Source organism: Pseudorasbora parva, chromosome 15 (assembly GCF_024679245.1).
Source record: "Pseudorasbora parva isolate DD20220531a chromosome 15, ASM2467924v1, whole genome shotgun sequence".
In the NCBI taxonomy this organism is placed as follows: Eukaryota; Metazoa; Chordata; class Actinopteri; order Cypriniformes; family Gobionidae; genus Pseudorasbora; species Pseudorasbora parva.
This window is the reverse complement of record NC_090186.1, coordinates 37906092-37929242: the sequence shown is the minus strand read 5'-3', so window position 1 is coordinate 37929242 and position 23151 is coordinate 37906092. Positions and strand designations below refer to the sequence as shown.

At 36.0% G+C, this 23151-nt stretch overlaps 2 protein-coding genes across 4 annotated transcripts in view; both read right to left on the bottom strand.

Annotated features, from left to right (window-relative positions):
• Nucleotides 1-19618, bottom strand: mcm9 (minichromosome maintenance 9 homologous recombination repair factor). Of its 2 annotated transcripts, XM_067418685.1 has the most exons (13): nt 19491-19618; nt 17951-18306; nt 11456-11772; nt 11000-11081; nt 10126-10326; nt 9069-9194; nt 8785-8904; nt 4924-5098; nt 4575-4777; nt 3404-3607; nt 3234-3316; nt 2988-3133; nt 1-1353 (listed from the first exon to the last, which is right to left on the bottom strand). In XM_067418685.1, the coding sequence occupies exons 2-13, from the start codon at nt 18267-18269 to the stop codon at nt 54-56; spliced, it is 3276 nt and encodes a 1091-aa protein (XP_067274786.1). In that variant the 5' UTR covers nt 18270-18306; nt 19491-19618; the 3' UTR covers nt 1-53. The 2 variants fall into 2 exon arrangements, 1 of the variants encoding a protein (XP_067274786.1); XR_010898202.1 differs by lacking the exons at nt 1-1353; nt 2988-3133; nt 3234-3316; nt 3404-3607; nt 4575-4777 and having other exon boundaries at nt 4961-5098; nt 9076-9194.
• A 782-nt stretch (nt 19619-20400) lies between these two features.
• The window catches only part of fam184ab (family with sequence similarity 184 member Ab), a 159016-nt gene continuing 156265 nt past the window's right edge, over nt 20401-23151 (bottom strand). For both annotated transcript variants that reach the window (XM_067417968.1, XM_067417969.1), the window contains one exon: nt 20401-21044. In XM_067417968.1, coding sequence (XP_067274069.1) covers nt 20963-21044 — 82 coding nt within the window. In that variant the 3' untranslated portion in view covers nt 20401-20962. The remainder of the gene's footprint in view (nt 21045-23151) is intronic.

Below are 23151 nucleotides of genomic sequence, written 5' to 3'. Positions count from 1 at the left end.
ACATAGACACACATACATATTCGTATCACACACAACAAACATCTCTTCCTGCATTAGTTCCAGTCAGCGTCTAGGTCTTCATCATCTATGACAGAAGAGCTGAACATTGAAAAACCTTTAAGGAGTCCAGCGGGGCCTCCGGAGCTCAGTTCAAAACATCTCCTCTTTGTAGTGTTCTCTCTGAATTCTTCCTGTCTGTCGGAGGGTTCTGTCCTCATGTTGCCCGTCTGCAGTGTGGCGGTCTTCACATCTGTGGCTATATTTTTCCTGTTCTGTGTGCTTGTGTTCTCCTGGCCTTCAGAAGCTGTGCTCGTTGGCCCTTTGTTTGCACTGCCATTTATGGCTGCTTGTGCCTCCGGTGGAGCTGGAATTGTTTTATCTTCAGTCTTTTCCTCGGCTGGGCCCGTAAAAGAGAATCTGGAAAGTTTAGCCAGAGTCGAGTTGGCTACCTTAGTCTTTGGGTGGTCTGTCTTTGGTGGGTGTTTATTAGCGTTACCATTATCCTCACCTGGAGACAGGCAGCTCAGTCTCTGCAGCAGCTGTTGTTGATGTTCAGTGTCCTCAAACGGCCCTTTCTGATCTGTGCTCTCATCATTCAAGACCTCTGAGGAAACGTCCTTGGTTTTACTGCGAGTTCCCAGACGGAGCGTTTTATTAGATCTGCTGCCCTCTGCTGGAGGAAGTGAGCTCTTGGCCTGGTTTTCTGGCATCTGAGGTGCGGTAGGTTTCGCCCTCTCTTGCACCGCCACTTTAGCGCTTATACCAGTGTTTGCAACAGACTGACCAGCGTGAGTCATTCTCTCTCTGGGCTTAAATGTGAAGTTTGTGAGTGTTCTGCGTAAATCATCTCCATTCTCAGCTCTGAAATCCGACTCCTGGTCTAAGTCAGGAAGACTGATGGCAGAATTTTTCCTTTTTGAGGGTTTCTTCCCTGTCAAGGGTGTAGTGTGGGAGAACAGCTTCTCTAAATCATCATCAGTTTCTCCTAAAACTCTTTCTTCGTTCAGCAGGAGGGCCGCATTCATATCTTTCAATCGTTTGCCTCTGAGCTTTTTGGAGCCCCTTTCCACTACTGCTTCAACCATGGATAGATCATCCTTCACCCACGCAGAACCCTTGCGGCTTACAGAACGGCTGTTGCTAGGCAACACTGCACGGCATAGTGTCGTCGTAGCGTTCTGTGTGGAGGTAATGACGGGGGAGGTGTGAATGATGGAGCCGGTACCAGTCGGGCTGGATAAGGAGTGGAACCAGTCCAGGCCAGCGTCTGGATCAGCGTTACTGTGATTCTCATCAGCTACGTCACTCCGTGGTACGGCACCTTTAGGGGAGTCCGAGCTTCTGTTCTGTAGCCTACAAGAACATAAAAGCCTTTATTGCTTTATTGTGCTCAAATCTTTATCGTTTGGGGGAGGGGGATGAGTGTAGATGGCCAATCAAGTCAAAGAAGGCGGATCTTACTGCCAATGATTTTTATGATTCATGTAATTCATATTCCTTGTAAATAGTTTATATTGATTACTTGATAACTACAATTAGACCTAGAACTACTTTTACCTAGCCTAGAAATCTAGACGCACCCTAGCGGCAGCAAATCTAATCTGAACGTGAGTGTCGTCTAGCAACTCTCAATACCCTTCTGAGCTGTAATCACCAAACTTTTGCCGGGCCAATCACATCATGTATAGAGTCGGTGGGCGGGGCCATAATGACGACGGCCGAGTTGCGTTTGCGTGCTTCTAGTAAACACAGAAACTGGCGAACGGCGGTCTTTCGAATCAGCTTTGACCGCGACTCTGGAAGACTTGGAGTTAAGCTTTTCTCTGAGAAAAGAACAAAGAACGGCACTGAAATCATTCTTAAGAAGGGAAGATGTGTTCGGAGTTTAGCCGACCGGATACGGCGAAAGTTTAATTTATCAACAAGCTCTGTTTCACCTTCGTTGAAAGGGAGTTTGAAAGACAACCGTTTATCCCGCCCCTCAGCTTGAGCCCTGTGTCAATGGTGAGTTTCCAGACCAAACATCTTGATGTGGGTCTGGCTTGTCAAGCTAACTTTTACCATTCTCATTTAATTATTGCCTTAAATTACTTTTAATTCCTTTAATTCCCCCCTTTCCACCATCAGATTAATATTTGATTATGTTTTCTGTGCATTTAAAACTTATACACAAAATACATACTAATGAAATTAATTTTATGAATTTACTATTTAAATTTAGAAATATAATTACATGTAAATAATTAATGTAATATTAAATAATACATTTACTATTTAATTGTTTCATATTACTATTTAAAGTATTGTTTAAATAAAATGAAGAAATAAACAATGCTAATGAAATTAAATTAACTATTTATTAAAAAATGTATTCCTTTAATAATATATGTATTATTAAATATATAAATAAAACTCACAAACATAATTTATGTAATATTAAATTAAATTCACAATTTAATTGATAATTCATATTGCTAATTAAATTTCATAAATGTAATATTTGAACGTAATATAAACATGAAATTAAACTAGCAAATAAATAATATTTTGTCTCATGTTTACCAAAGTTTGAGCATTTATGTCATAAAAAATACATTAAAAACAGTAATATTGTGAATTATTATTACATTTTAAAATATTTTAAAATATATAAGTTGTTCCTGAAGTTTTAGCAGCCTTTACTCCATCCTTTAGTGTCACACGATCCTTAAGAAATTTAGAGATTTTATAATCGTCAATGCTGAGAGTTAATATTTTTGTTAAAACCATGATACATTTCAGGATTCTTTGCTCAAAGTTAGAATAAACAGCATTTTTCTGTAAAATAAACGGTCATTTGAGATCAAATTTAATACATCCTAAAAAAACAGCAAGGATTGATTTCTTTAAAAAATAAAAATCTAACTTTTCAATGTTACTGTTTGCATGTATGATTAATTAATATTACAAATAAAAAGTAATACTTACATGCACTATTTTCACTTTACCTTGAGAGTCTTTGCAGTTCTTTGTCTAAGATCTCAGTCAATCCCAGCCTCTCGAGCACAATCTCACACTGTGTTTTATACTGTTCACAGGGGTTGTCAGGAAAAGAGGTGTGCAGAGCATTCACATTTCCAAGTAGAGCGCCTCCCTGAGGTTAAAAAATAATAATAATAATGCTTATTCACAACTCAGAAATGTAATATAGCTTCAGGTATTTAGAGTAGTATCAGCATTGCTAATAAAACTACCTGCATGGAGCACTCCATAACAGACACCACAACAACAGCGTCCTCTACTGTCACCGTCTCTCTGAACATCAGCCTGGCATGAGCTGAAACACACAGAGAGACAGTCAGACTAAATTTTGAGGAAAAGCAGAAGGAAGGAGATCAGATATTATGAGGTAAGCAACTCTGACCCTCAGCGAGGCGGCTGAGACTCTCCAGCATGCGGATGGTTGTCCTAGCAGCGTTTCGGCTGTCACTCTGTCTCTGCAGCTGATAGTAACGGCTCAGGATGGCGTTTGCTTCCTGAGTTATACAAGGCTTTAGAGTCTTGATCAGGCAGAAATAGGCCCGCATCTTCTCCATACTCCATGAACACGAAGACTCGCTTGGAGCTCCTGTGGGGAAAACACGAGGGAAGGGAGTTGAGATAAAGAGAGAGACGTTGAGATTAATATTTTATAAATAAGCAACAAATGGCAAGGCTTCACCATTAACTTCTAGTCAGTATCAAAGAGATTCTAAGCCAAATGTGGGGTGATCCAGCCCTCGAGGGGACAGGCTTTCCTATCAAAGTGGCATCACTCGAGAAAATAACGAAGACTCAACAAGCAACAAATCCCACAAGGGAGGCACGAACCAGCAGTCAGGCTGGATAGGGGTGCGTTTGATCCAATAATACATTAGATGATGCCTCACAAACTACATTTCCTTGTATGCCATGTACAACAAAAACATGAAAAATATGATCCAGGTACTAAGCTAAGAATGTGTAAAAACAACAACACATTTCGTAGGAATGGCCTTGAAATGAAATGCAGAGGCAAATATTATATATATTATATAAAGACCCACTTTTACAGCTTAAAATTTTATATTATAAATGTGTCAAATATTACATTTATAATTTGATTTATATTATTAATTAAATTAAACATACAATTTTAAATAATTAAATTGCATCAAATGTACTTGTATATTTACTACATAAATATATTATGAATAATAATAATATAATGTATATATAAAATATTATAAAATAAAAGATATACTATATATTTATTAAAAATCGATTAATATAAAAATATAATGTAATTCTAAATATATACTTAGGCCTAAATAAATATAAACATTTGAATAAATAAAATACAAATTGTGAATATATAGGAGTAAATCTGAATATACAGTTAGGTTTAAATAAATAAATGTACAAATAATAATAATATCCTAATATATAGTATTAACTATATTTGGACTATATGAACTAATTGAAATAATTATATGAACTATATGAAATAATTATATAACTATATTATAATATAATAACCCTGATATTACAAAACAAGACTCTTCTCTGGGACAAACCTTTATTCTGTAGGATAAAGGAGGAGATTATCTTGTCCCATTCTGGGTTTTTAGTGTCCAGCAGAACCAGCACAAGGTCAAAGCGGCTCAGGAGGGGGCTAGCGAGGGCCACGTTCACAGAAACCGACACATTGGGGTCATACTGCCCCTTGGGGTTAGTAGCTGCCAGGATGGTGGTCCTTGTGTCCAGTTTGCACACCATTCTACAAGAGAAAAGTTGGAAGATTTAACATGATGTTCGCAAGCTTTTGGTAAAAAAAAAAAGAAATGTATCTGTGCAAATGTGCATTCCTCACAGTTCCTCTAGTTGTATGTGACAATGCGTGTCATTATTTCCCCCAACACTCACCCAGCTTTGGCCACACTGATGGTTTGTTGCTCCATGGCCTCATGGATGCTGGTGCGGTCGTGCTCTTTGATGCTGTTGAATTCATCGATGCAGCACAGACCTCCATCGGAGAGAACGAGGGCTCCTGCCTCCAGGTGCCACTCTCCAGAGTCCTTAACAGCCGCCACTGTCAGACCTGACCAGCGTTTCACAAGGATGCAAACAATGATGCAACAGCACTAATTTCTTACTGCACAGTAGAAACTGAATAGTGCCTAGTTTTTTTCAACAACAACAACAAAAAATAGTATGTATGCAGCAATCTGAAGATCACTGCAAAGAAATGTGCAGCAATATTTAACTTCATAGGAATTAGGTGAGAAAATGTACCCAACAGACAATGCAAACCACTTCAGTACTACACAAAGTTTGGCTTTAGCATTTTTTTGTTTGTTTAATTCATTTCAGGAATGTTACAAGTCAGTTGTGTAACAGTAACAGCAAATCATGTTAAACACCTATTTATTACTTATGCTGTCATGAACTGGCTTTTAAAAAAAATGTATAGTGTTGTCTGAGGTCAACTAATGATGTTCGTGTGGTTTTCACATTCAAAAACATCACAACGTATAAGTAATAGGCTATTTTCTATACTGGTTTTGAGTCTCTCTCCTGAACGCTGGGTTTTGATGGGCGTGACGCAATGGAGACTTGGAAGTAAACGCCCACAGCTAGGATTGGAGAAGATTTGCATATTTAATGAGCTTAAACTCCCCTGTCAGTTCAGGGAGAGGAGAGATTAAGGGAGAAGCGGCAACCGTGTCTGTGCCCATACGTGTCTGAGTCCAGCGTGCTAAAGGTATGCTCTGTTAGACACGTACACACAAGCAAAACGATCTATAACAATGCAATACTATTACATATAAAAACACTGTTTGCTCACATAAGTGTGTTGCACCATTCCTGTCGGATCCAATTCCAGCATCGACCAGAGATTTGTTTACAAACGATCCCGCAGTGAACATGTCTTCCCCACGTGAGCTGGAACTTCATTAAAAATAAAGTTCAACCACTTATTCTTAAAATTAGGATCCGAAAGAAGCTTATGCAGCGACGGTGTTCTTTCACAACCAGGAATAGCGCAATATCTTAATCTTCCTCTGCATTTATTTTTGTTGACCATCTAGCACGAGTCCTCGATGAGTCGGTGGGCGAGGCTACTGGATTAGTGGCGCTGTAGAGGCGGTGTTTCGTCGCGTAGTGACGTAAGTATGAAGCACAGGACCATTTGCTGAGCCTGGTGTCTATAAAAGCTTTTCTTTGACTAACAAGGAAGTTTTCAGATCTGAAACTTACAGAATATTCTTATATTACCATGACCTTTTATATATCAAAAGCTCAAGGGAAAGTTGATTTCTCAATTCATCACCCCTTTAAATCACAAACTGTAGGGGTTTTTAGTACGAAGAAGTAAACTATTTAAATTAATCTACACCGTGAAAGATAAAGTACACCATGAAATGTTTTGGAATTTCTCTTGGCACAGCAGGAGCAGGAGTTCTAGATTACCACAGAAACTAAAGTGTTTTGCCGTTGACTGCCGTCATGACACTAGCACCTTGGTTGGTACAACTTGAAATATATTATAATTTCTAAACTTCATTAACTTTGGTAGGCTGTACACAAAGGAATTGTAATTGTCCTTTTTTTTCTGCAGTTATTTCATCAAATATTGTTTTGTAAAGGGTGAGAGACCTGGGGCTGGATTCACAAAACATTCTTAAGAATAAAATTCTTCTAAACTGCCAATTTCTTCGCATTTTCTGACTTAGGAAAAAAGGTCATATTTTTTATTCCCAAAACTTTTTTTTAAGAATGTTATCTTTTTTTCTTAAAGTGCCCCTATTATGCCATTTTAAAGTTTCCTAATTTAGTTTTGGAGGACTCCAACAGGTTTACATGCATCAAAGGTGTAAAAAAACAAAAAAAAAATACACACTTTCATCTTCTCATAATATACATACTTCAGAACAAACGGCCATTACCATAAGTGAACTCCAGCTCCGTCTGGTGTCTGGAGGCTTCGCTCAGTGATAGTACACACTGTAAAGACATGATGCTATCCTTTATCCGTTGCATTGTTTGAGGTGGTTCAAGTTTTCCCTGATCTCTACGCAGCGTACGGGTGCAAGAAGTGGACAGGGAATATGCTAATGTTTAGTCTTGATGTCATAACGAAACGGCTTGCAACTAGTTTGAAAATCGATTCATTTAATTGACTCAGAGTCGACTCTTACTTTTGAGATATAATAACTTTATATACTCTTCATTCATTTAGAACTGTTACACACTACATAAAATGCAATTTACAAAAATCCCTAATAGGGCATTTTAAGATTGTTCTTAGGATAACATGTTACAAGTATTCATATATCCTAATAGAATATTCTTAAAATCATTGTAAATAACTTCTCAAAGTTAGGATAACCTCCAAACTATCTTAAATAACCAAATGTAAGATGTTTAATGAGTTTATTGGGTTGTTTCAAATATTAAACATTACAACATAACAGAAGCTAGCTAAATATATATTACTAATAGTACCATGAATGTGTACGAGTACAATGATCAATTATTTACACATATACACACCGAGGCAGCACAACACACATACCCGACGCATTCATTCTAGACAGACTGTAAGGAAGATGGAGTGCAAATGATTGGGAAAGACTGGTGAATATTGAGACAGGCTCTTTTAAAATAATGGGTTTAAAGGTGCCCTAGAATGAAAAATTGACTTAACCTTGCCATATTGAAATAATAAGAGTTCAGTACATGGGCATTACATACTGTGAGTCTCAAACACCATTACCTCCTACTTCTTATGTAAATCTTGTGCCTGAAAAACACCACGGAAAAATAAGTGCTTCTCAACATAAACCCAACCGTGACGCAAGCGTTGGGGATCATTTATATGCACGCCTCCAACATTTGCATCCGTCCAAACATGTTCATTGTCAGGCGGAACTGACGAATCTACTGATGGTAAACAAGACACTGGACGATAGCAAAAACGGCTCTCATGACACATGGTTGAGGTTTATTATAATCGGATACCACAACAAATCGTTCGTTTGTTCGGCCCATTTCAAGCAAGCTTCACTCAGTATCTTAAGCTGAAGAAAGAGGACACTGTATTCCTGCAAGAAGTAATTTATCCACTTATTGACTAGCTGTTTAAACAATTTCTGATTAAATTGAAAGTTTCTTAGAGAGACTGCATTGTCTAGATGACGCAAGATGATAGTACAATGACAATAGGAAACTCCAAGTACCATACTAAACTAAATAGTGTCTAATGACAAAGGGTAATATTATTTTGTATTAAAAAAAATACAACCGTAAATACTGTTCACTCGATCCTTCAAGCAAACATCACCTTTTCCACCATACAAGTTAAAACGATAGTCAATGGAGATTGCTGAAATGCAGCCTACTTTTTTATTGGTGTTTTCAGATCATCCGTGCTAGAAAAAGAGCTTGCGTGCATATGGTTGCCTGGACGTGTTTAGGTAAAACACCGGATATGTTCTTTTCACAGAAAAACTGTTTGGGGGATTTAAAATGACTGAAATCTGGCAACCGCATGAACACAAAAACTGTACAAAAATTAAGAATATAATAGAGAACATAAGTCATTTTCAAGAATTGCACTGAGAAACATTCTTTTTTGAACTTAGAATGTTTAACTTCATTCTTGAGAAGATTTTCGTGAATAGCCAGGTGTGAGTAGGTTCCCGGTTTCAAAGGTTTCTCTAGAGTGAGTGCTTGTTCAGAACATCAATGAGATGAAGAGAGGCTCAGAAGAACGTGTGATACCTGCATTAGTAGATCCGATTCCTGCAGTGAGCACAGAGCGTGGTGTAATCTTAGCAGCATACTTCAGAAACTGTGACTTCCCAGTGCCTGGATCACCCACGAGCAACAGATGAGACTCTCCTACACAGAACCCATACTCTGAGTCAGAGCTATTCAGAATTATTCACAAGAGTAATACATTTTTCAAGCACACATTTTGAAAAAAGCACAACTTTTTTTCCCAAAAGACATTTCCCAAAGCCCAAATGTCAGACATGTCCATTATGTGGAGAGCGAATGCATACCTCTCACCTTGGTTCCAGACGGATCTATTCTCTGAACCCCACCTGCCAAAACCATAGCTACAGCCAGCTTGACGACGTACATGCCGAACACCTGAGGGCAAAGACTCATCAAGATCTTGTTCCTGCCTTCAGAATGGAGAGAGAGAGAGAGAGAGAGAGAGAGAGAGAGAGAGAGAGAGAGATATTTGAGATTTCAATACCTCTTTATTTATTCAAAGTAGAGCTTTCTATGACACAACAATCCTCTATTTCCAAAAAAATAAAAAAATAAAAATAAGTAAGCAGAATAAATGCAAAAAAATTAACATAAAACATTTCATTCTCCACAACAAAATACAAAACATTTTTAAAACACCAAATGTTTGTGAACCCTTCTACATTATTTGTAGTACTGTAAAAATCAAAATCAACTTTTAGTCTGGCCTTTATCATTCTGACAAAAAAAACTTATTTACATCACAATCTAAGGACTCTTCTACCTTATTTCTACCTCAGAGAGAGAGAGAGAGAGAGATAGAGAGAGAGAGAGAGAGAGAGAGAGAGAGAGAGAGAGAGAGACACATGAGGATCACATGAGGTTTCTAAAGGGTCGTTAGGTAAATTGTTGTTATGGTGTTATATGTGGTTGCTAAGGCGATCTGAGCAGTTGCTAGGCCATTACCCCCCTTTTGAAAATCATTTGACTGTGTAGAAAATAAAACAGTTTTCCTCAAAAAGCCACGTGGTTTAAATCATCATTGATGTGTGCGGCAGCACAAACGATAGAGTATGAGTTACATGCCTGAATTTAATACTTGCAGTCAAGAGATTTGTTCAATAACCTTAGTCGTCTAATAGTGATGTTATACCTCAGCAAACAGCAACAGATTACAACACTGTTTCATGGTCTTCATCAAGTGAACTTCCTCTACAAGAACCGTAACTGAGTTTGGATAGCAATAAAAAAGAGAGGAATCTTTTAAATGCCAAGGAGACATGTGAAAATGCCATATCGCTTATTTGTACTGCTAGACAGGGTTTCCCAGGGTCAATATATCAAGAGACAACAACCGTGTACCAGCAATGGGGTCATGTTTGTGACTGTCCCAGAATTCTTCAAATTCCTTCTGAATGTCTTCCAGCACCAGTGCTGTGGTGGACTGCTCATTATTGACCTCGATATAGTTTGCTTTCAGCACAATCTCCACATCACAGCGGCAATCCTGAAACATCGGCTTCCAGCGCTGATACACAACTCCATACACTGTGATGTCATCGCCTGCAAGAAACACATGACAGCATCATATGAGGGAAAGAGACACATGATGATGCCCTGAGGAGTTTTACTATTATTATATTAGTAAAGTAAAAATAAACAGCAAGCAAACATTGCTGCACATATTACTCTTGCATATGATCTGCTCTGTGTGTGTGCGCGTGAGTGTAGCTCGCAGACTTCATTCGCCCCAATGGAAAGCATATAAACAGTCTGAATCGTTCTCTACTGTATCCCGTAGGCCTATATAGTGCACTATTTGCCATTCACCATGTAGAAAATAGTAAATGTGTGAACAAGTGACCGATTTTAGCCACAGATTCAGTCTCTATTTATAATGTAGGGGGTGGATGCGTTAGATTCTAAAAAGCATTTGATTGGACAGCTAATCTGATGAGAAGCTGAAGTGCAATGTGAAATATCATCAAAATCATTTATCCATACAGGCAAAAGAAAGACTAAGTTTGCAAAATGTGTCATTGTTTTGGAGCACACTAGCTTAACAGCAAGATTTTTTCTTTAATTTGGATTTAATAGGGACTTTAACAGTATTAACGTTAACCAGGACTGAGCAGAGTAATTATGATCCAGATCTCTTTCCTGCAAGTTGAAAATGCCAGTATATTTATTAAATAAACTAGACTGGACTCCATTTCCACCAGTACTCTGTATTTACCTGATTTACAGCTATCCACAAGATCGTCCTCCAGGATGATGAGCATGGATCGAGGTATACTACCCACCGACAGTTTCTGAACCTGTTAGTGAACACACGCTGGTCAGGAAGCTTACAGACTGTGACATGTAGAAATAAACTGATTATTTTTTCTTAGATGGGTATGTTTTACATCTACATTGGTACATATTGAATTTATAATTATTTTTAATTACATTTAAATTTATTTTATTCTACTTATTAAGTTTTTTTTAAGTTTGAATCCCACAAGCTGCATAGCAAGACCTTTTCTTTCTTCAAATAGAATATAGGGTACAAGTCACATGGACTTATTTTATAGCTTGGGTATTATGAAAAAGACTGTCTGGTCAATAGAATTTTCATTGTTGTGTTTCTTCAGCACCAAGTTGCTCCAGGGTGATTGTCCCCGAATAAACAACATCCCTGGTGCCTCACCTGCTCTTGGATTTTGATCTCCTGGTAGTCCTTGCAGGCAGCTGGAGGGGCGTCACTCCCTGACAGGCAGGTGAATTTGAAAGAATTACATCCATCCTCATTGGGGCAGCTGGAGGGTGGAGTGAAGGTATAAAACTGCTCAAAAGAAGCCTGCACGGAGAACACGTGCCTGCATTTATTGCACATGTAGTCCCTTTCAAACTCCAGCACTTTGGTCACGCTGGTGCGGATGACCGTCCCCGTGACGGACAGGAAGTGGCCCACATCTCTGGCTTTAGGAATGTGATCTCTGGTCAGCTCAGGACACATAGGTAAACCTGCATGTGTAGTAAATCAGTTGTAAGATAAAGAAATATGTATATACACTTGATAGTTTTCATTTTGGGGTGGATTATTTCTCTTGAAAGAATCAGCAAGCAGAATATTAACCACTAGGAGTCGGTGTTATTCCACGACAGCCTTCTAGGGCTCCTGTTTGAGCAGTTATGCTCTCCAACTGCTAGATGGCACTGCATATTCATTAATGAAAAGTTCAAAAGACGAGTTACAGTGTCTTGCACTTTCTTGCATAATAAATAATCACAGAGCACACTCAATATTTGAATATGACCTGGGCTGGCACAATTGCATCATAGAAAAACATAAAAGAAAGAAGAATCAAAAATGTCAACGTTACTTCATTTCCACCACAGATACAGACTGCAGTAGCTGCAGAGAAAATGGGTTTCAGTAAAGTGTGTTTATTCGAATGAGTCACGTCTGCAGGGCTACAGATGAAGAGCGTGTAATTACAGGTGACGGCAATCATCTCCTACAGGACGTGAGAGAAAAGCACTTGGCTTCGCCACAATGCAACACTAACCATCCCACATACCTCAGGGATCAAACACAAACCTCCCCTTCTCTGCCTACACGTCATCTAAAACAATCTTCATACTCTTCCTGTGTCAGTCTGCAGTTTTTAGATAAGCAGATTAGGACTGGTAGAAATACTGAATATTCATGATATATTCATGGTTTTGATTAAAATAAGAGCCTTTGTGAACATTTGAATGATTTAGACCATAGATGTACTAAAAAAGTCTGTCATTAGACAAGCACAGAAACATTCATACTTGTTAAATCATAGCAACTGTTTTTGAAAGCATTAAACTCTTAAAACCTATTAGAAATTCCTGAGAGAACCATTTCCATAGCTAGAAAGTAACTGCTAATTCTTTCCCTTTTTCTAAGACTATAAAGAGAACAGCTCTATAATAACTGATTTAACTTTATGAAGCAAAAAAAAAAAAGGTGTACGTTCGATTCATATACATGAATCAGTTCAAAACTGTACAAACAGAGTTAAACATTTTTTAAATAAATCTAAAAAAGTGGTTCAGGAATAGTTTGAGGAGAACAACAACGATTTTAAGGTGTTCACTTGGTGTTGACATTCCTCAGATCTCAATCCAATCGAGCATCTGTGGGATGTGCTGAACACACAAGTTCGATCCATGGAGGCCCCACCCCACAACGTACAGGACTTAAAGGATCTACTGCTAACATCTTGGTGCCTACACTGTTGACATAGTAAATACAATACAGCACTTCTGGGTTACGTCATAGCTGTGCACGCATGCCAGCTTGCCATAGGCTGAAGCTGTTCACGTGAGCACTACGACACATGCATGTGATGCTGACGCAGGAGCCGACCAATGTGAACTGCATAGGAGACGGACACAGATGTGGAGAAATTGTTGAATAAAGTCATTATTTTTGTTTGTTTTTAACACACAAAAAATATTTTTTTCACTTCAGAAAATTAAAATTGAACTACTGAAGTCACATGGACTATTTTACAATGTCTTTCCTACTTTTCTGGAAATTAAAATGTTAATTAAATTGCTGTCTATGGAGGGGTCAAAGAGCTCTTGAATTTGGATCTTCATTTGTGTTCCAAAGACGAACAAAGGCCTTGGGAGTTTGGGACAACATTAGGGTAAGTAATTAATGACAGAATTTTTATTTTTGGGTGGACTAACCCTTTAACTGTTTTCAACATTGACAATAATAAGAAATGTTTGTTGAGAAGCAAATCAGCATGATCATCAAGGATCATTTGACGCTGACGACTGGAGTAATGCTGCTGAAAATTCAGCTTTGCCATCACAGGAATAAATTACATTTTAAAAATATATGCAAATAGAAAAAAGGTTATTTTAAGTAATATTTCACAATATTACTGTTTTTTACTGAATTCCAAAATCAAATATCTTGCTAAAGATTTTGTCCGGCCCAACCTTTATAACACAGGTGCATCAAACATCTTCAGGAAGAAAGTAGACATGTCGCCGTCATCCCCCAGGACTGCTGAGACACCACCTGGATACACAATTTCTCACTGATGACCTTCACCAAAGCATGAAAGCATTCAGATACATGACGTGACTGTTCATCGTGATATGGCCAATGGTCTGTGTGCTTTTTATGGCTGTGTGTCCTATTTTCAGACCACTTTCATATTCACAGCACGCCGGATCTATGAGTGGAGTCTGCACTCTGGCTATTTATAACTCTCCTTTGTCCAAAAAACAGGATAAAACATCCAGGGAACAGTAAAGGTCAGTCAGCTGATTATTGCTGACACATTCCCTTCTTGTCTGAATCCATCTGGAGACAAAGAACATTTACATGGGTTTAAATGACTTCTCACCCACATGAAAGCCAATGACAGAACAGGGTGTTGCTATATGGTTGCTAGTTTTTAGTGCATGGCTATGGGTCAAAATAGCCCACCTAAACCCTCCATATGACTTGTGTTACTCAAAGCAACAAGATTTTTTCATAAATTTGTCATCCACCAGTGTTATTTTAGTATTTTATATACTGTACTATATAATTTTGTAGTTTTTACTAATATTTTAAATGTAGTTTTAACGGGCCGATGCGCGTTGGTGTTTTAATGTTTTAGCCCTACCAATAAAGGCTTTTTTTTACTTTTGCATCCTATTGAGTGCCTGGACTTGGATTTTTTCCAAATTCTTTTTCAACATTTAACCCTTCCAAGAGCACCAGAGGGTGCAAGGGATTCCAGCAGTGCTCCAGTTCTCTTTTGTCTATTTTAAATGTAGTGTTTAAAAGAGCACATTTTAGTGGCATCTAGCAGTGAGGTTGTCAATTGCAATCGCCCACCGCTCCCTTTCGGAGCACATGGAGAAGCTACGGCGGCTGACACAGGACAAAGATGTCGTTTTCCGAGACAGCAGAGAGTAACTAGTGCTCTGTAGAGCAGTTTGTCCGTTTAGGGCTACTGTAGAAACATGGTGGAGCAAAATGGTGACTTCAATGTAAGGGGACCTGCGGTGTATGGAGATAGAAATGGCTCATTTCTGTCAATAGATCCTCACACATATTACACACTGCACCTTTACATTTATATTTTCAGGTTTTTTTTTTTTATGTGCTGTTGTCAACTTTATTAGTTTTTATTACTATTAAGGTATAATTTCTATTTCATAGAACATAAAAAAATATGGACTACACAAATTCATTCTCTTTCACTGAAGAAAAGTGAAGCCGCCGGAGGTCTGAATACGGCATTGACATCTTGCGCAGATTTGGGACTGAGTCTGCACAGTGACCTTGGGAACGGAATAGGAGCAGTTTTTCGCACTAGAGAGCAGGAAGTAGAGCCACAATATAAAAAGCCCGCCCACACTCGCTCAGATGGCGAACAGTTCATTGACAGTGTGAAATAAACAGTTATGGTAATGTAGAAATTGAAGCTAAGCTCCTATCTCCTCCGGAAAAAGTCCGATTTTATAACAACTTCAGTTAGTTTCCAAGTAATACATTTCATATTTATATTTAATTTGTTTTATTTCACTGAACAAAAATGCTTTAATAATTTGAATTTCAGTTAATAAATCTTATTAGCTATTATTAGTTTGATCACTTCGAAATGTTCTCCCAACAAATCACACAATTTGAGGAATTATTCACGCTTACACCACATAGTTTTGCATAAGAATCTTTTCTTCAAAAAATCTCCTTTTACGTTCCACAGAAATTACGGTAACACTTTACAATAAGGTTCATAAGTTAGATAGTTTATTTATACATTAGTTCATAAACTAATAATGCACTTATAAAGCATTTATTTATATTTGTTAATGTTAATTTCAACATTTGTTAGCATTAGTTAATGCACTATGAACTAACATGAACAAACCATGCGCAGCTGGTTCTGTTAGTTTTTATTAACTAACATTAACAAAGATGAATCCTGAACAGAGGTGATGTTCATGGTTCGTTCATGTTCACTAATGCATAAATTAATGCAATCTTATTGTAAAGTGTTATCAAAATTATAATAGCATACGATTCAGAAGAGCATACCACACAAATGCTGAGAGAATTTTCCTGAACTATTCATTTAAAGGCTCATTCAGCTGTTCTTTTCTCTGACAGCCCATGTCTGTCTGACCTCTAATGACACATCCTCTCTCTCCTCAGATCCAGATCAATAACTCTCCTGCAGAGCAGTTGCTCATCTTGTCGTTACATCATGCAGTGTCTGCGCTCACACCTGACCACATTCTAAAAGCTTCATCTGATCTCTGTCCAGCTCCTGCTCACGGTGTGTGCCAACATAACAAGAGTGTTGTTACAGAGAAAAACACATCAGCATATCGTGCAGGTTATATGACACTAGATCAGAGGAAGCGACCATGATAACAGATAACAGTTCACGGCAGGACAAACGAGCTGTCTGCCACGGTGTGCTGGGGTCTAATTGCCTGTAGAGGGAAACAGCCTCTGTGTTGCATTGACAAACTAATAGGCTGCAAGCCTTCAAGAGCAAATGAAGCAGACAGTTGGAGGCACACTGCGGCTTTATGGCAGCAGATCTACCAGTTACACAAAGAGAACAGTCAGCCACTTATGATCACTGGGATGTATGTGTCATACTGGAAATAGAGGAACTCTTTACTGTTATGCTCAAACAGGCCTGATAGATGCATTTGTTGCTTATATGCTATAAGCTGATGCAACACTTATAGCATATTCTATGGAGTATATACATATAATACACTACTGTCAGGCCAAAGACACTTTAGTACCTCCTTTAATAAGTGGACAGATAAGTTAGTAACACTGTATAATAATTTTCATTAATAAAATAATGCTAAGCATTCATGCTTAACTGGTCTCTCTTTCTCTCTCACTTACACGCTCGCTCTCTCTCTCTAAAAAAAAATTAAGTATACAATATGAATTTCACTAATTTTTCATTTAATATTTGAAAACTAAATATTAATACTTGAATATACATAATTTATATATGATATTGTATCATATAATTATTTTTTTGTTGTTATTACTATTTGTTGTAAGGAAATCATTCTGTATAAATGTTATCATGTTTTGAAAATAAATGTAGAAAAATATGATTCAAGCTTTATTGTACAGATACAACGAGATTAGTTAGGATTAAAAATGAATATACTGACTGAGGAAGAAAAAATTACATTTTATAAATAACTAATAATTAAATATATTTAAATATAATATATAATGTGTATTAATAATTACACAATATGCTATACAAGGACTAATTTAAATATATATATATATATAAATAACGTGCTCAAGATTAAAAATGAATATACAGATTTTTTTAATAACTAATAATTAAATATAATATATAATAATGTGTATTAATAATAACATAATATATGCTACACAAGGAGTTATTTATATATATATATATATATATATATATAAACCTTTTATATAATATTATATAATTATAATATTTTATATATAATATTTTATATAAGGTTATAATTATATACAAATGTATTCATATTTTGAAAGTACTTAATGAAAGATATGATTAGATCTTTACTGTACGTGTAAAACAAAATTAGTTAAGAATAGAAATGCAATACATAGAAAAATATTTACGTAAAAAGAACTAACGTTTTATAAATAACTAATAATTAAATATTACATAAAAATATATAATATTTTATATATGGTATGAATTATATATAAATGTAATCATGTTTTGACAATAATAATTTATTTTGATGAGAACAGAGATTAGAAATAACTTCTACAATTAAAACAAACAAATATAATACATTTATAAAACAGAATAATAACGTTATTTGTTATAGTCAGTTTAACATTTTAGTGATCATTGTCCAATTATTATTTATTTATATTTTTCCTATATTTTTTTTCTTAGTATCTTTTCTTAATAAGGGCGACTAAAGGTTGAGCGTGCAATTTCTGCACAACTAGCTTTTCCAAAAAGAAACACAAAAATTAAGCCATTTTCCCACAAGTTTTTCCCAACACTCCTCAAAACTCATGCTATTGGTTGTTGTGTCAGGCTGGTCAGGAAGTTGCACAAATATGCAGAGCAAATGCATAAAATCCTCGTTTTTTGAGCCGTGACAGAGGTGCCAGTGTAAAAGAGTGGATGTTCTTATACTTGCTTACCTGATATACGAACATGCAGATTGTGTTTGAGGCTGAAAATCCCCTGTGGTGAGGAAGAAGACTGAGATATGGTCTGGGCCGCCCTGTGCAGGGCATTGTCAAATATAGGCAGAACCTGGCTGGGGTATGCATTGAAACACTCTCCAACCTCCATATTGTCCTCGAATAAGGTCATGGCATTCACTACAACAGGATAGTGAGCATCTTCACTGGCCTCCTGGAAGATCTGTAGGATGTCATTCTTGTGGTGCTCTGTGATGTAAGTCTCAAACACCAGTCCTATCATGGACACCTGATCCGGACTGAGCATCATGTTCATCTGAAGACTGAACCGGATCCCTTTGACATGAAGTACTCTGGAAGAAAGCAGCGGATGATGGATCTGTCTCTGCCTGTATACTTGCTACAGTTCATCTTTTCAAACCTTACATACTCCTACGCTTGTATCCATGGTAGTTGATACGCATGCAGGTTTATTAAGGAACATGTACATTTTTAATTATTTTAAATGTTTGAATCCGTTTACACAGTTGACCAATTAAATTCCTTAACCTTTCAAGTAATTCTTGATCTAAAAAGAAAACACTGGCTCCACGAAGAGCACTTTCTATGGCGGTTAACGACTTTCTAGAAAATAACTAGAAAGAGTATAGACATTTCTATGGCACAAATTATCACCAACATTATAAGGTTTTTCACAATGACAGGAACTTAATTCCAAATATTATATAATGCTTAATTGATCTGCATTTCATACTCATTCAAAAGTATGAAATAAATGTATTTAGTATTTTGTTCACAATATTTTTAATTTTATTATTTACTGCATGTATGTGACACATATATAAATTAAATATAAAATGTATTTAATATTTAAAAATTATTTATATATATATATATATATATATATATATATATATATATATATATATATATATATATATATATATATATATATATTTAAATATCCTTCCTTTGTTGAGTACTATTTTTATAAAGGCAATAATTATAAGTAAAAATGTAAATAAATGTAATGTTTTTAAAATGATAAGATTGAAACTTTATTCTGCAGGTACAACGAAAATAGTTAAGATTGAAAATTGTATTTACAATTAAATTAAAATCTAATCAATATAACACATTTAAAAATGTAAGTAAAATATTATTATTTTTGTAGTAATAATAATCACCTTTTTATAACCCATTTAATGCTGTTTTGCACTTCACTTCAACAGAGACAAACTATAAAAATGTGAAGGTTTCATGCACTCTTCATTTGAGGTAATAAAAATGCATTAATAATAATTATACGGTTACATATACACTTGTTGTGTTGCTAAACGAAGTTTTAAATGAAGGACATGGCTGTTACAGCCTGACATGTAACGTTAGGATTGGTTCAGAATTACAAGCATTCAAACCATTTCTGTTCCTCTTATTCCTCTCCTGAGCAACCTTCTACAAACATATAGAAACCTACACGAATAATAAAGAGCACTATTAATATTTAATTACCTACATAGTGCTGCATTTGACATACCTGGGTGGATAGCAGTTACGTACATGAACAACATTCACATGTGATGCGTGTTCTTCTTCCTGTCCGTTTTCAGATTTGGCGCTTTATTCTTAATCGTTCTGCATTGTAGGGGGCACCTGGAAACAAACTATGCATTCTAGCTCACGACAATTAATTCCAAAACCGTTATAAAACTTTAAAAGCAGTCCATTATTAATATAATTTGTTTGATTTGTTATATGTTTGATTTGTCTATTAAATCGTTATTAAATTATAAAGCATGTAATAAACAGCACACCCCCGTTCCTGGACTTGGTACAAACCAGTGAACAGAAAACGGATGTCGATGACGTTTTCGTATCTCCCGCTGACCGTCAGTATAAAAGTCCCTTAAGTTTTAGAAATGACACTGACACTTTTCATCGATTTTTTATTATCTTGAGGAGACATGCATTTACTAATATTCTAAATAATTATAGAAAGTCATATATAGCGTGCACTATTTATTTACATAAATTAAATGGAATTTAAATATTTTGCAAAGCGTATAATTACGTATTTAAATTACATTTAAATTAATGCAACAACTTCATTACATAAAAATAAAACAAATCCTATCATGCTTGTAAAATGACAAGAAAAATGTATTTTGAATATATATTGTATATTGAATATTAACAGCTAGGGAATTTGTCGCTTTTGGTTTCTCTTATGTCCCATTCTGCTGGTCCTAATTAATAATAATAATAATAATAATAATAATAATAATAATAATAATAATAATAAATAAATAAATAAATAAATAAATAAATAAATAAATAAATAAATAAATAAATAAATAAATAAAATAAACTTACCTCTCATCTCCAATTATATATTTGTCATTGCAGGGGTAATTATATGTTCAATCTTATATCAAGAAAAAGCCAAATGACAATAAAAGTGTTTATTGTTTCTTCTTTCAGGGCAATATGTGTTGATGTATATGAAAATACAGGCATTTTAAATCATATGTTCTTTGCTTTTGGTTCCTTGAATGGTCACTCACATAACAGACACACTTTATTAAATGTCACAATAATTATTTATTCTTACGCATACACCAGTAATATAAATATAAAATATGCATTTATTTTAAAATTAGTGAGACATCATTATATCTGTGTTGAGACATCCATACAAACAGTTTAATCCTACCAAAATTGATAATGCAGCTGTAACAAAGTCATTACGGTGGCATTCTAAAATTAGATACAGAGGAGACAATACTGTTGTTTTTTTCGCTTTTAACAAATAGTAATTAGCAGCGTATGCACCACTCTATAGAAACTGCAGTAAATGAAACGTCAAACGCACCTATCGTCACTGTAAAAACAAGAAACCCATTCACAGTGGGGAGGGGGGGGGGGGAGAACAAATGAAAGGATGTCGTTAAATAATACTTTTTTGTCTTTTTTGTTTGGTTTGGTCGACATGCTCTTTAATTGCAAAAGTCAGAAGGAGAAGTACTGGGCGAACCACTCTTGTCTCTGCGGGTCTGGAGAGGTCGCAGGTGATTCTTCTCCTTCAGGAGGGCTGAGGAGAAAAACAAACAGAGAGAGAGAGAGAAGAGAGAGACAGAGAAAGACAAAGAAACAGAAAGAAAGGCAGTCAGAGACATGGAGAGAATAACAAAACCTCTGTAAACTGCAGTCTGGGCTGTGCTTATAGCAGCCACTGGATAGTTGTGTGTCCGTGTGTTTTTAATGTATGTGTGTATTTTTAGCTGATAATTTTTATTTTTATTTTTTTTATGAGATCTCAGCAACTTAGTGATATCAATAGGCCACTGCACTTATTTAAAGTATCATGTAAATACCATGGTTATGAATATGGTATTGATTCAGTAGCAAATTACCATGGTAACACTATAAAAAAATTTTTTTTTTAAAAACGTATTAAAACCTTATTAAAAACTAGTTATTCTTCTTAAATATGTATATAGCATATTTTCAGGACAATATGTTCCCTGAATACTATATATATATATATATATAATTTACTGTACAAATTATCAAAAAAATCCTACAAGTTATTGGTCTTTCAGTGTATTAGAATAATTTCTGAAGACTGGAGTAATGATGCTGAAAATTTGGCTTTGTCATGCCATTAGGAAAAAATTACATTTTAATAAATAAATAGAAATACATTTGAAATGTTCTTTTTAATACTTATTTTTGGAATAGATAAACAAATTTTATGTAAAATCTTCCCAGGAAGCTAAAACAAAAATCAATTTCCCCCAAGGTAAAGTCTGCGCCACACTTCACCTTCTGGACCAGAACCTGCTTTCAATCCTGATTAATTTAGCCCTCAGGTCAATGTTTATAGAGACTTTTTTCTTCTTTCTCCCAAACAACTCTGCTCTTTAAAAGCATAAACTAGAATATTTCATTGTTTAGTCAGAGTGAAGAGTTCAGTCTCTGAGTTGAAGCTCAGCTGTATGCTTGAAATGCTGACTGACGTCTGGACTTCTAACACTGACTGAACGTGTGCAGCACACTGACGGCTGGCTGATGCCTTTTTGCTTTATAAGCAGAGTTTCACACCTGGACGTCTGGAGCTCACTCGCTCTATCCATCCATCCATCCATCCATCCATCCATCCATCCATCCATCCATCCATCCATCCATCCATCCATCCATCCATCCATCCATCCATCCATCCATCCATCCATCCATCCATCCATCCATCCATCCATCCATCCATCCATCCATCCATCCATCCATCTTTCTGTTTCTTCATCAATGCATCTGTTCATCTGCCTGTCTGTCTATCTACATTTTCAAAACAAGAACATTCAAACTTTTTTATTAGAAATTACAGTAGTATGGATTTCTTTAAACTTTTTGGTTTGATTTCTTACATTCAAATTTTAATTGCTAATTGCATCCTGTTCAAACTCAAATCAAACACAAGAACTGAATTAGAAACAAAAAGATCAAAACTTGTGCCCGCTGCCTACCAGAAAAAAGTCAGCCTATCAGATTGAAGCTTGACATTTTGAGACACTGACGTGTGCAATGTGCATCTGACGTTTCATGAGTGTTTCATCTTATGCACAGATAAAGGACGGATAAATAAAGCATTTATAACTCTAATGTGTAGTTTGCAAAGTTGAGTCAGCCTCCAGACAGAAAAAAATTTAATAAGAAAAATTCCACAGTATTTTCATCCAGTGTTTTGATCAGTGCTGATGGCTTCAGTCATCCCACTCTTGTGTATTCGAATTTCTGATTCTTGGTATTGTTGGCTTGAAATCTAATCTCTATTCTTTCATATCCTCAATAAAATCAATGTGCTTTGGTCCCTGATGCCTGCTGCAGCAAACTCAATTTAACGCTCAATCGAGCATTTACATCAGCCTGTTCAGCAGTAATGTAACTTCTGCCTGCACTGAGACTCAGGATCATGAGTTAAACACCTTCAGAGGAGCACATCTGAAACAGGAATTTCACTATGGCAAAATGGCATCTGTGCAAAATTATTGCAAATTAGAGAGGTTTTAATGCATTTTGATGCCTGTTAACACAGCATTCTTGCACTATTTTTTTATTAATAGCTTATGTAAACCTGCTACACAGATGTGCTTGACTATTATGACATAGCGTTTTTTTATGCCTTAAAAATTGACATATTTCCT

Coding starts and splice junctions, on each gene's coding strand:
- mcm9 (XM_067418685.1), bottom strand. CDS start 18,269: ATGAACATGATGCTCAGTCCGGATCAGGTGTCCATGATAGGACTGGTG. Junction 4,778..4,923: donor ATCAGTGTGGCCAAAGCTGG/GTGAGTGTTGGG, acceptor TTTCTCTTGTAG/AATGGTGTGCAAACTGGACA. Junction 1,354..2,987: donor GAACTGCAAAGACTCTCAAG/GTAAAGTGAAAA, acceptor ATGTTCTTGTAG/GCTACAGAACAGAAGCTCGG.